General features: G+C 40.9%; 1 protein-coding gene across 1 annotated transcript; it reads right to left on the minus strand.

Moving 5' to 3' along the window:
- Positions 1-766: 766 nt before the first annotated feature.
- LOC130940810 (ATP-dependent zinc metalloprotease FTSH 9, chloroplastic-like) lies at positions 767-7,895 on the minus strand. Its single transcript, XM_057869048.1, has 13 exons — positions 6,861-7,895; positions 6,138-6,203; positions 5,887-6,021; positions 5,670-5,735; positions 5,154-5,339; positions 4,977-5,063; positions 4,729-4,842; positions 4,490-4,614; positions 4,282-4,390; positions 4,004-4,129; positions 2,083-2,403; positions 1,869-1,992; positions 767-1,469 (listed from the first exon to the last, which is right to left on the minus strand). Exons 1-13 carry the CDS (start codon positions 7,761-7,763, stop codon positions 1,336-1,338), a joined length of 2,496 nt encoding a protein of 831 aa, XP_057725031.1. The 5' UTR covers positions 7,764-7,895; the 3' UTR covers positions 767-1,335.
- Positions 7,896-13,978: the final 6,083 nt, after the last annotated feature.

Below are 13,978 nucleotides of genomic sequence, written 5' to 3' on the forward strand. Positions count from 1 at the left end.
CCGTTTAAACAAATGTCGAAGGTTTAAATCCTGCCTTGTCCATGCAGCAACCCATTAGCCAATGACAAACTCTTAAATAGAACTTAGTATCATAACGAATTAGTCATTGACCTGCCGAATTAAAACATAACGTAAAAAACCAAAAGAAAATCACTATCAATCCTCTATAGTCTCCAGTCGTTGATGAAACTATGTCAAAGTTATATACTTTGTCAATCAGACTGCGTAAACTTTTATCCAATATATATACACAGAAATTTGTTTAATCGTAAAGACATTTTTTTTCCTATTTGAGACATAAGAGTTTTGTAGTTTTTTTAATAATTTTTAGACATATATATAGAAAATATTCGTCTATTTTTATTTCTATTTCTATTTCTATTTCGGTATTTTTGTCTCAACAAAATTCTAGCACCACGCAACCTAATACTTATTACCAGGACCATGACACACCCAACATCTTGCGGCTCCATTGCAAACCTTAATACCAAAATAGGACATAAAACCATGACTTAAAAATGACATGAATATGATACGTGACTTTTAGAAAAATTTCAGCCACACGGTAGAGTGGGAGACCAATTGTCCAATAGAAGCTCCAGGGCAAAGTGAATGTTAGTATGTTATTGATATCTACAAGTAAAATGTATAGAAGTGTTGGATTCAAAAAGCAAAAGATATTTTTGTTCCCCCATTCAAAACATGACAACAAAACGCTAACATAAAACACAAACTCTTCTCAATAATTCACATCTAGACAATAAAAGGCCGCAAAACGATCCACCTCCCACATTTTTCAACATTTCAATAGGAAAAAAATATCCATCTAAATAAATACATCTTTATTCCCCACATGGTACATTCCATGTGGTATAAAGGATTGTTTTCATGGTTTTGTGGAGGGTGGGGGGAATCCTATGTATTTCACATAATTATAATTATAATGTATACAACTATATATAAAATTACATTTGTAGACAGTCACATCATGACTGAAATAATAGTCAATATACAAGAAATTCAAATAGCAGGATGCATGAAGTGAAAGCGGGACCAGTTATGATTTAGGAAGCCCTTTATTAGAAAGGCACTAATGTATGTATTTGATTCATGTTTCTTTTTCCCTGTGGCTTTGGTTGAGTGAAGTTAAATAACAAGCTGGCTATGGGGTTAAAAATGAAGCCAAAATTCACCTTACAGGAATATACAAATGTTGTAAGGGTGAGCTCATGCTACAGAGATATAACTTCACTGGTTTCAGCCGAATGACCATCAAAAATCATACCTCAAGTTCCACTTCACACTGGCAGCATAATAGAGACAGCTCTTAATTGTTCAGGAACCTGTCTGCAATGACTGTAACGGGAGAATAGATTCTTGCTTGCCACTGATAAAGACTGAAAGCTCCGTTGGTGCAACTACCAGTCTTAACCACTTTTGTAGCTCTTCACCCTCTACTTTCTCTTTTTCTAAAGAACAGGTATTATTAGCACACCAAAATATATACTTGATGTTCACAGTGCAAGTTCATATCATATATAACTATAATATGCAGAGTGGAGTGAAGTCCAAAATCTAAATATGCAATTTAATAGCCTGAATTTAAAGAGTACTTGGGAGGCAGAAGAAGACACCAAAAGATATGTGCAATATAAGAAGATGAAAACATGCATAAAGAAAACCCTGTCAAGAGCACCCTGATAAACAAAAATATCCAAGCAAGGAAACCATAAATGAGACAACAGATATCAAATATGAAGCATGCACAGCCTTTATCATGTTCAAAGAAAAATGTATAACATAGTTCCAGAAATCATCACAAATCATTCATCCAATCACCAAATATAAAAAACAGCAAGTAGCTTTACCTTCCAAATGAGCACCAAGACCCTCCAAGACAGTAGGATTAGCTCGCACAATGGAAAGTGATACATCCAGAGCAGACTGCAATAATGCTTTCACCTCTCTTTGGACAAGGTCAACAAGATGTCCCTGTTGTAGTCAGAACTTCAGATTAAATATGCATACAGAACCTACCGAATTGCAGATGAGATAAAAAATAAAGTTTATGAACTGCAGGACCTGATCCCTTCCCCAAGGAACTGCACCAGACTCATCCAGTCCGCCATTAGAAAGGGTGGCAATTGACACGGGGCCTATACTCTGACTTAGGCCATATTCAGCTATAGCTTTGTATGCCATGTCAGTCGCTCGTCGTATGTCATCAAGTGCGCCTGTTGATACCCGACCAGAATAAACCACTTCTTCTGCTGCACGCCCTCCAAGAAGAGTCACCAAGCGACCACGCAACTCATCAATGAAAAGCAAGTATCTGTCCTCATTTGTTGGGGGAGTATAAGTAAAGCCTAAAGCCCCTCCGGACCTTGGCAATATACTCAGTTTCTGAAAACATACATAGGACAGGAAGACACTGAATGACAATTAAAAGAAACTATTAATATTTGGTTCCCGAGGATTTTTCCCCTTTTTTTTATTTATTATTACCCTAACTTTTATGTAATTTTAGTTGCTATCTAATACCTATTCTCCTTTATGCAATTTTAGTTTCACTATCTAGTACCTATGCACTAGAAGTCTAGAATCACACAAATCATACATAAAAAGTACCAATATATTAATTCTTAGTAGAAATCATGTGCAGATGCTAATACAAAACTCTATCCTCCAAGAATGAATCTAAGTGACATCCATATTTATCTCGTACAGTTTGATTTCTATTATTCTACTTTCTAGATTAGTGTGTTTCACACTTCTACAGAAAAGAAAAGGGGAAAAGATGTGTAATAGGACAAATAGGGGATTATAAAGATGTCAAGTACTTTGTTTTCTTTGTAAATCATCTTGGATTCAAGTCTTTGAAATAGCAAAAAACAATTTTATGAGTATATAAAAATAAAGGATATGTTAGGAAAACTTTGTGCACCAAATCCCCTCCCAATCTCTCATATATATAGTAAAAGTAGAAGTAGAAGTAAAATAGTAGATAAGGAGATTGAAACATTTGATAAAAATTTCATAAAATGCTAATCATTATAATTAATGGGAAGGAATTGCAAAAATATAAGATTGACTAGCTTGACTAAGTGCTTGTTTGGGCGTCATTATCTTGATAAAAAAAAGATCTTTTTTCATTGAAAAAATATCCTTTTTTTATTTTTTAGCGTGTTTGGCAAATTTCTAGTAGTAAAAGGAAAAGCACTAGAAAAATAAATAAAAAAACATCTTTTTTAAGAAGCTGTAATTTACATCTTTTTTTTAAAAGATCATTTTTCCTTAAAAAGTAGATGTTTGTCATATAATAAATAAACAAAAAAGTATTTTTATATTGTTATACCCAAACATAATTGATAAATAAAAATATCTTTTTGCATGAGATACTCAAACATAAAATTACTTTTACTTTTCCATAAGATCTTCTAAAAAAAGATAATTCGAAAAAAGATCTTTTCTTAAAAGCTCACCCAAACAAGCCCTAAAACTAACTACTTCAAATTATTTTTTCATTTAAAAAAAAAGACTTCTGAGTGAGAATAACAGGAGGCAATAATTGCATACACACAACACTATCTATTAACAAAATGAAGCACAACCCTCAATTTATACCATGTTTAATCTGCAGAGCAAGTGAAATTTACCGTGATAAATCTATACTTTGGTCTAATTTCCCAGCAAAAACTATTGAGAAAGAAACAAAAATGAATACCCACACCCCTGATTCCACAGACAAACAAAAATAAAATGAATTGTGATTACAATCCAGTAGATTAAATATATCATAATCAGAGCCTCTACATACTAGAAATCATCAATCATTAGACTGATATCACAGATTTCTCAAGAATAAATAAAATTCATATAGTGTCTTAAGTCCAAAAAGTCAAATAGGCAATTATAGGTTACTAATTTTTAAGCACAATATGCTTATCCATAATTAGAATTGCATATTTGAATCATGAAAAATTGAGCATCTTCCATGGCTTACCTCAACACGTGGCTGACCAGGAAGAAGATTTGCAACTGCAGTGCCTACTACAGCATGACCAGCTTCATGTCGTGCAACTACAGCCTTCTCACTTCCTTGTAATTTAGCAGTCTTCTTCTCTATGCCCTGAAAGAAGTAAATTTGGTTGATTTTCTCTGCAATTAATAAACTAAGGTCGCATTTATGTACATAAAATTTTAAGTTTAAAAGGTTCTTTTTAAATTACAAACTGCATGTAACATATAAGTGGCCACCAGCCACAAGAGGTTGTGACTTACAGCTATTGATCTTTCCACAGCATGGATGAAATCAATCTTCTCCACAACAACTTTATTCTGCCTTCCCGCCAGTAAAGCAGCCTCGTTTACTAGGTTTGCAAGGTCCGCTCTTATACGATTAATGATATGATAAACATGTCAAATCAGAATTCCAACTGCCTCAATGTTTTTAAATGGGGAAAATGTACAGATGTAAGAGCACAATTACCCCGTGAAACCAGTGGTCATAGAAGCAATGTCGCCAAGGTCAACATCCTTGGCCAAAGGAAGTTCTTTCTTGGAAGCATGTACTTTTAGAATAGCTTCCCTACCGATCCTGTCCGGTGTTTCCACCTAGAGAGAAATTTATCAGAAATAAGTCATTTTTGCTATAAGCATGCAAAGTTACGAATTTTTTTCTAATATCAGCATAAATATTGAAGTAAAGCACTAAACTATAATCCACACCATAACTACACGGTCAAATCTTCCTGGTCGCCGGAGTGCAGGGTCCAAGACATCTGAGCGATTGGTAGCTCCAAGAACAATCACTGCAGAGTTGCTGTCAAACCCGTCCATTTCCTGCAATGAAATTATAACATATTAGCCTCGTCATGAGATGTCTATCTTCCCCGCAATTACCCAAAAATAAATAATAATAATAATAATAATAATAATAATAATAATAATAATAATAACATCAAAGGAATGCTAACAGTGAGCAACTGATTCAATGTTTGCTCTCGTTCATCATTGCTGACAATGCGAAATTTACCATCCCGACTTTTGGCCACAGCATCTATCTGCATGCCAAAAGAAAGTTCTATTGGTTGATTATTAAATGGTAGATATTGAATAAACAACCCTTTCTCAATCAAAATTCATTTACAGACCTCATCAATAAATATTATGGATGGAGCTTCCTTCTTTGCCCTTGCAAAGAGATCTCTCACACGGGAGGCACCCATGCCAACATACAACTCTACAAACTCACTAGCGGAACAACTTATAAATGGCACATCAGCCTCCCCAGCCACTGCTTTTGCTAGTAGAGTCTTACCTGTCCCAGGAAGACCCACCTGTAAGATAAACCAACAGGTATTTACTATCTAGATCATGAACTCAAATAATACTACTAAATGCAGTGCATAGCTATAAACAGCTCACATATGATGTGTAAGCTGATATGTAAAACGGAGAAAACATGGTTCACAGAAATACAGTAGATAAATCTGTTGGAAGTTAGCCAAAAATATTTGCATGATGAGTTTCACATATTTGGACACTTCTCCAAGCAAATAACCAAAACTAGATAGTATCTTCTTGGCAGACTGCCAAATGCTTTACATTGGGATCAAGAGTTTAATTTTCATTATGTATCTCATTAGATATTTCAAGCTAAGACTCACCAAAAGTACACCCCGCGGGGGACGAGCTCCAAGCCGTATATATCTATCGGGATTTCGAAGAAATTCCTGGCAAATGAAAGCATAATAAAAAATTACATTCCTACGTCACCAAAAGACCTCAATAAAATCAGAAGGTTAATTACATGAAATAAAGGCTCTCATACATACACCCTACAAAATTAAGTGATGATAATGGGCTGAAGAAAAGCCAGCTTACCACAATCTCTTCTAACTCCTCCTTAGCCTCATCAACACCGGCGACATCAGCAAAAGTGATAGATTCACCTTGTTCAGATGACTTTGTACCAGTAGAAGTTCCTGATTTGCGGTTTCTAATCTGTCCAGCTGTGTGCTGTACATAGCATACAAGTACTAAGAAATAAGAATAGATAGAGTCTAATTGTAGGCACTCACTAGTTGATTGAGAAGGCCCAAGAAATTGAAAGAGGGCAATAAATACAAACTCACCTGAGAAAAGCTTACAGGGAATCGGTGGAGAAGCCCTGCTAGCACAGCAACATAGAACATTGCTATCTGCAAATATGGCAGCGAAAAATCAACATGACAGAGTGATAAGTCCGGTCAACTAAGGAAATTTGTAATGAAATGGAATAGGAAACTATATAACTTACACCACTAAACATTATAGAAAATATAAACAAAAGCAGGATACTATAAAAATAGAAAGAAACCCAATAATATTGAAGCATGTTTAACAAATTTGAGGAGTATTCTGTTATGTAAGCTTATCTAGCTGATGAAGCAAATGTAACTCCAAATAAGCAAAAGTATTCACTCTTCCAGAAAACACTATTTCAAACTTTCAGACACAAAACCTAGTGTCTAATTAAATCATGCAGATTGTAATATCTCCACAGGTAGGCAATAATTGAAGAACTAATAAGAACTTCTAGTTCTAGTCAAGCTTTGGCACCCAGTCGCACAGTTTTAATAAAAATAGCAATTGGAGAAAGAATCAAAATGCTTACTCCTCTTTGGCTCATGGACCCTTTCTCCAAATAATTAAACAAACTTAAATTTATCTATTTATTTATGATTTATGAATCTCTGATAGTCTTAATTAAATTCAGTTGAGGTGCAAGTGTGCAACCACTAACCATAATAAGCAAGTAGCCAACTTCGCACAGCAAAAGCTAAGAAAAACCACTCTAGCAAGTGCAACTCGCTTACCAATGCCGAGTTAAAGAACCCTCCGGACCGCTTATCCGGCGACCCAAACTCCACCTGATTCTCCAGCATCTTCTCATAAGGAGTCCTAATATCACTAGGCCTAGTGGTGGTGTAAACAATTCTCTTAGTTGGGGAAACACTCTTAACCAAAGACTCTGATTCCTGCTGCAATAACTTACTGCCTCCACCAGAAGAAGCAACTTCACTACTACCATCACTCCCAGTAGTTCCAACCTCAGGCTTCAATTTGAACATGATGTGCACCCCATCAACCTCCACCTTCTGAACCTGGTCACTGTTGATTTTGCTCAAGAACTCACTATACGGAACACTCACGAACGAGGTTGCAGCCCTAGGTTCGGACCCAGGTAATGGAATCCCTGGCCTAAGCAACCTCATAACAAACACCACAATCCCCAACTGAAGAAGCAGAACCCCAATCTCCTGAGCCTGAACTATCGGTTGCCACCGCCACTTCCCTCCGCTGCCACCGCTGGCGCCTTTGGACCCCAACCACCACCACCACCACCCTCCCTTTCCCTGCTGCTTTTCCTTCCTCCTGTTCGAGCTGGACCCCGCCGCCGTCTTCGATCCCTTGTCGCCGTCGCCACTCTTCTCCTCGCCGGAACTCGCGGCGGAATCGCTCTCTTGGCCACTGCTAGCCCTAATCCTATCGTATCCCCTCTTGAAATCTCCCCAAACATGGAACCTCAACGAATCGGTCGAGAAATTAGCGTGCCTAGTCGGAACCCTAGGCTGTCCCGAATTGGGAGCGAAACGTGTCGACGTCACCACGTGCCGAAACGATGTCGCCGTGTGCCTCCGCCAGCGATGGAAATTGGAGTCAGAATTCAAGTAAAGTTGGGTGTGTGTTAATGGAGATAAGTATTCCAACGCAGACATTGCAATACACAGAGAGAGAGAGAGAGAGAGAGAGTTGGAAATCAAAAGTTTGAAAAAATGAGTATATTACTAGTTATGCGCGCATGTAAGAAATGAAAGAGTGTGGTTGCGTGTTGCGGATAATTTATATGGGTGAGGTTCCAGGGATTATCTAATATCTGATTATCTAATATCTATTCAGTGGCAATGGTGGCTAAGAGCAAGAGTAGAGACAGGGTGAATCCGACAACAAGTGAGGGCCGTTGGATTCGTCGGACGGTCTGACTATCTGAACCGTTGATATATGCAGAATTTTTTATTACTATTTGTTTGTTTGTTTTTATTTTTTAAGTTGAATTTTGAGTGTTGATCTTGATTGTTTTGGTCAGTTCACGGCACCTGTCTTCCTTTTTTTATTTTATCTGCGGGCGGAATCGGTTGTTGTTTTATTTCTTTTCTATTCTTGGGTGGTGATCTGGTGCAGTGGTGCACAGGTGGGGATTGGATTTTGAGAGGCTGAGGGGGTGACGCGTGGAGACTGATGAAAGGTGAAATTGGTGGAGCCTCCCAACTCCCTATGATTGTGTAGTTATAGGTAGGCAGGAAGTGAACTCGAATTCGATTCGCTAATAGTTTGATAAGGTAAACTCGTGAATTGGTGAGTCAAATTTGAGCGTGAAATTGAATTTATAAATTAAATGAGCTTATCTTAATCTTAAATAAGCTCAGTTCATTAGCTTGTGAGTTGCCTCGGTTATATATATATATATATATATATATATATATATATATATATATATATATATATATGAAATAGCAATATATAATTATATATATTAATGATATTAATTATTTAAAATTTTTTATATATAATTTTAATATAGGACATAGATAAAAAAAATTTATAAATAATATATAAAATTGATCTTTTTAAATATTTTTTAAAATATATAAATTTTAATTTATTGATATAGAATTATAAATTATGTTCCTTTCTTTTCTTCCACTTGCACAATCTTATTAAAGCCACCTATGTAGCAAATAGGAGCTTGACACAAACCATAGATAAAACTCAACCAGCAGAACGCAAAATTAAAATTCTTGTTCGTTAACACATCTTCCACACACAACCATCTCTCCCCTCTATAGCAGTTACGCAAATCAAATATTAGTACATCCCACAACAACAAAAAACTTTTAAAAGCACCGTCCAGAACTCACAAGAACCCAATTCACTGTATCATTTTTCCAAAATTACACTGCATTAATTTTGTATCCACCTGCTTTTTCATCTCTATTAATCCTAACATGTTCAAACTATATTTGGTCTTAAATTTTTCACCATATCCAAGCTTCCAACACCCCTTAAGCCCCTCTCACATTCAAAAACTAAAATCATTTAAAAATTGTATTACACACCTTATTCCGATTTTTAGGATGACTCCTTCTTGCTTTCTCTTTTTGTTTTGCTTGCTTCCTTTTCTGTGCAATAAGTTCATTCTGAGTTTGAAGAGCAGTCATAATATCATCTTCTTCATCATAAGGAACAACTCCTGATTCTATCGCCAAATCCCAAGCTACTCTATTTTTCTCCAAATCTGCAACCCAACTACCACCTTGCTCTACCTGGTACGGCTCACAGTTAACGTCATTATCCGAACATCCCGACTTCTCCAAGTCCCTTATAGCCAAAATTATAGTAAGATTATTTAAAAATAACATAAAAATGACACATTTTTTTGTTAATCAGAAGTTAAAAGAAAAAAAGTGTGCGCCTAATAATAAGCAATTAAAATAAACAAAAATAAAAAAATAAAAAAAATTAAATTTATAAATAAAGATAAAAGAAACAAAAATTTAATAAATTACAAAAATTGTACCTAAACATGAGAGAGAGAGACAGGGAGAGAGAGGGAGCGAGGGAGAGAGAGAGAGAAAAAAAAAGCAAATGAGTAAAAAACATTTGCTGGTATAAATAAATGGTATTGAGAAAAATAAAATAATTAAATTAATTCATATATTTTATTATCATATTTATTATTTATTAAATAATTCGATATTTACTCCAATCAAATCAAATAATTAATATAATTAACTAAATTAATTAATTGATATAATTAATTATAATTAATAAATTCATATAAATTATAATAAATGGTGAGATTCGAATGTCTAATTGTTACGGCCTGGCTCAAAATACCTACGGGTCGACCCGACCCCTTGAGAATCCGACCCGAGCGGTCGGGTACTCGCCCTCGCCACGATGCCTGGACACGCGTCCTCATCAGCCCCCCCAACACAGCTGTGAGGAAGCTTCGAGGAAAGTGGGCCCGTCCCCTCAGGACCCACCTCTGACACAGTATAAATGGGGAAGGACCTGCCCTTCCCGCAAGGTACGTCACATATCCTACCTAACCTATTCCTCGCCTGCACACTAATTGACTAGAGCGTCGGAGTGTCTTTGCAGGTGACCCCCCCATCTTTCCACAACGAGAGTTCGCTACTCAGAAGATCCAGTCCTGGCACACACGCTCGAGGCGAGGCAACCCTATCACCCCGAACCGTCCGGTAACCGCTCAACCGAACATTGGCACCGTCTGTGGGGATTCGCTCTTATGGAAGTTGTGCCGGGCTTCGGAGACCAAGGCCGAGCAGCCGGCGCAGAGGGGGCAGCCTCCGTCGCTTCACCGGGAGGACGACGAAGGTCCCCCCGGCAACGCATCGAACCACGTACAAGGACGCGAGAGACGCGGCCTTTCGGGGGAACTGGCGGTGACAGCGCCAGAATAATGCAGGAGCTACGCCATAGAGTCCAGAATCTGGAGCGACAACTAGCTGATCAGGAGCACGATCGACGAACCATAGATCCTAGTTACTCCCTTTCCCCTGAGAGCCGGGAGAGAGACTCCCACCGGAGTCACTCCTGGCACGCTTCCGCTTCTAGAACAGAAGCGGAAAGCACCCAAGAAGATTATCCCATCCCGAGAAGACGAAACGACACAATCATCTACTTCCGAGGCAAAGAAACACGCCACGCGGGACAAGATCGCGAAGATGGAGAAGGGAGGCCTGTGAGGACACGGCAACCCGTGATAATGGGCGCCACCCCGTTCCATCGGTCCATCCTTGAGGTCCGGTTGCCGAAGCACTTCGACAAACCAACGGACATGAGGTACGATGGAACCCAAGACCCTCTGGAACACCTCACGGCCTTCGAGGCTAGAATGAATCTGGAGGGAGTAGGGGACGAGGTGAGGTGCCGAGCCTTCCCGGTCGCCCTGGCCAGACCTGCGATCCGATGGTTTAACGGCCTCCCGCAGGGGTCCATCTATGGGTTTTCGGACATCAGTCGTGCCTTCTTGGCTCAATTCACAACACGAATAGTAAAGACAAAACACCCGATCAACCTGCTCGGGATAACCCAAAGGCCCGGGGAGCCGACCAGAAAATACCTGGACCGCTTCAACGATGAATGCTTGGAAATTGATGGCCTAACCGACTCGGTGGCTAGCCTCTGTCTGACGAACGGCCTCCTGAACGAGGACTTTCGAAAATACCTCACCACGAAACCGGTTTGGACGATGCACGAAATCCAAACGGTAGCTAAGGAATACATAAATGACGAGGAAGTCAGCCAGGTCGTGGTTGCCAATAAACGGCACTCCTGCTACAATTAACCTAGGCAACAAGGTAACAGAGAGAGACAGAAAGAACAACCCAAAGAGGGAGGACCGAGCAGGGCACCCAGACCGTTTTCCCGGATCGGGAAGTTCACCAACTACACTCCACTCACTCTCCCCATCATGGAAGTTTACCAGCAAATAGCCGAGAAAGGAATCTTGTCGAAGCCCCGACCACTCAAAGACCGTACCGGGGGAACAAGAGCCTCTACTGTGACTACCACAAGGGCTACGGGCACCAAACACAGGACTGCTTTGACCTAAGGGATGCACTGGAGTAAGCCATAAGGGACAGTAAACTCTCAGAATTCTCCCATCTTATAAGGGAGCCGAGGAGGTGACATCGCGACCAAGACGAGGAAGGCAAGACCCGATCGGCAAAGCGACGACAAGAGCCAGAAGACAAAGACCATGGTCTCACCGTGATAAACGTAGTAACCGCCAAAAACACCGTACCAAGGTCGAGGTCGGCTAACAAGAAAGACGCCAAGATCCTGGCGGTCTCCTCCACGCTGATGTGAAGCTCTAAGAAGCCCCCATCTATCTCCTTCGGCCCGGAAGATCAGTGGTTCGATGAGGCCCCTGAAAATCCACTCATGGTCATCACGGCCAGGGTGAGAACAGGCCTCGTAAAACGAATCCTTATTGACACGGGGGCGGACTTGAACATTATGTTCCGCAACGTGTTCGACGCACTGGGATTAAAGGACGCCGACCTGTCGACTCATCAGCACGGGGTCATCGGGCTAGGCGACCACTTCATCAAGCCAGATGAAGTAATATCCCTGCCGATTTCCGCGGGACAGGCCCAAGGCCGAAGATCAGCAATGGCTGAGTTCGTGGTTCTCCGAGATTCCATGACCTACAACATCATTTTGGGGAGGAAGACGATCAACGATGTTGAAGCAATAATCAACACAAAGCTACTAGTCATGAAGTTTGTCACCGACAACGGATCTATAGGGTCCATAAGGGGAGACCTAGAAACGGCGGTCGCTTGCGACAACGCCAACCTCTCCCTAAGGAAGAAATCCAAAGAGGCGTCAGGGGTGCTCCTGGCTGACCTGGACGCCAGGGTCGACGACAAGCCCAGACTAGAACCGGAGGGGGACCTGGAGAAGTTCAGGGTCGGTGACACGGAGGACAAGTTCACGTTTGTTAATAGAAACCTTCCGTAGGAATTGAAGGAACCCTTGGTGGAAATGATCAAGGCTAACGGGGACTTGTTCGCCTGGACGCTGGCCGACATGCCGGGCATAGACCCCAAAGTCATGTCGCATCACCTGGCCGTCAAAGCGGAAGCCCGCCCGGTGGCTCAGAGGAGGAGAAAGATGTCGCGCGAAAGGGCGGAGGAGGTGGCCAGGCAGACGGCCAACCTCCTTGAAGCAGGCTTCATACGGGAACTAGACTACTCGACCTGGCTCTCGAACGTAGTTCTAGTAAAAAAGCACAACGGCAAATGGAGAATGTGCGTAGACTACTCCGACCTCAACAAGGCATGCCCTAAGGACTACTTTCCCCTCCCCAACATAGATGCGCTAGTCGACACGGCAGCGGGCTACCGGTATCTGAGCTTCATGGATGCCTACTCCGGCTACAACCAAATACCGATGCACCGGCCCGACGAGGCTAAAACAGCATTTATAACGCCAGGAGGAACCTTCTGCTACAGGGTAATGCCATTCGGCCTAAAAAACGCGGGAGCAGCATACCAAAGACTGATGAACAAAATATTTGGCGACCTTATAGGCAAGACAGTGGAAGTTTATGTAGATGACATCCTCGCGAAGACTGCGCGACCCGATGACCTTCTGAATGACCTGAGAAGTGTATTCGCGTCTCTCCGACAACACGGTATGAGACTCAATCCCATGAAGTGTGCCTTCGCCATGGAAGCCGGGAAGTTCCTAGGATTCATGATAACCCAAAGGGGGGTAGAAGCCAACCCTGAGAAATGCCAAGCAATACTCCAAATGAAGAGTCCGGGTTGCGTCAAAGACGTCCAAAGATTGGCAGGTCGACTAACCTCGTTATCCCGTTTCCTCGGAGCCTCAGCAGCAAGAGCCCTACCCTTCTTTAACCTCATGAGGAAAGGGATAGCGTTCGAATGGACGCCCGCATACGAGGAAGCTTTCAAGCACTTCAAGGAAATCCTAGCAACACCCCCCGTACTCGGAAAGCCAAAAGTCGGAGAGTCGTTATATCTGTACCTCGCAATAACAGGAGAAGCCCTGGCCGCGGTCTTGATACGAGAAGAAGAAAAGGCTCAGCAGCCAGTCTATTTCATGAGCAGAGCCCTACAAGGGGCGGAACTTAGATACAGCAAACTGGAAAAGCTAGCTCTGGCACTCTTGACCACTTCGAGGAGGTTAAAACAATACTTCCAAGGCCACCAGATCGTCGTGAGGACAGACCAAGGAATCCGGCAAGTACTCCAGAAACCCAATTTGGCGGGAAGAATGATGACTTGGTCCATCGAACTCTCCCAATACGACATACGGTACGAGCCCCGACAAGCAATCAAGGCGCAAGCGATGGCAGATTTTCTAGTTGAAG

The sequence above is a fragment of the Arachis stenosperma genome, chromosome 7 (assembly GCF_014773155.1).
Source record: "Arachis stenosperma cultivar V10309 chromosome 7, arast.V10309.gnm1.PFL2, whole genome shotgun sequence".
Taxonomy (NCBI): Eukaryota; Viridiplantae; Streptophyta; class Magnoliopsida; order Fabales; family Fabaceae; genus Arachis; species Arachis stenosperma.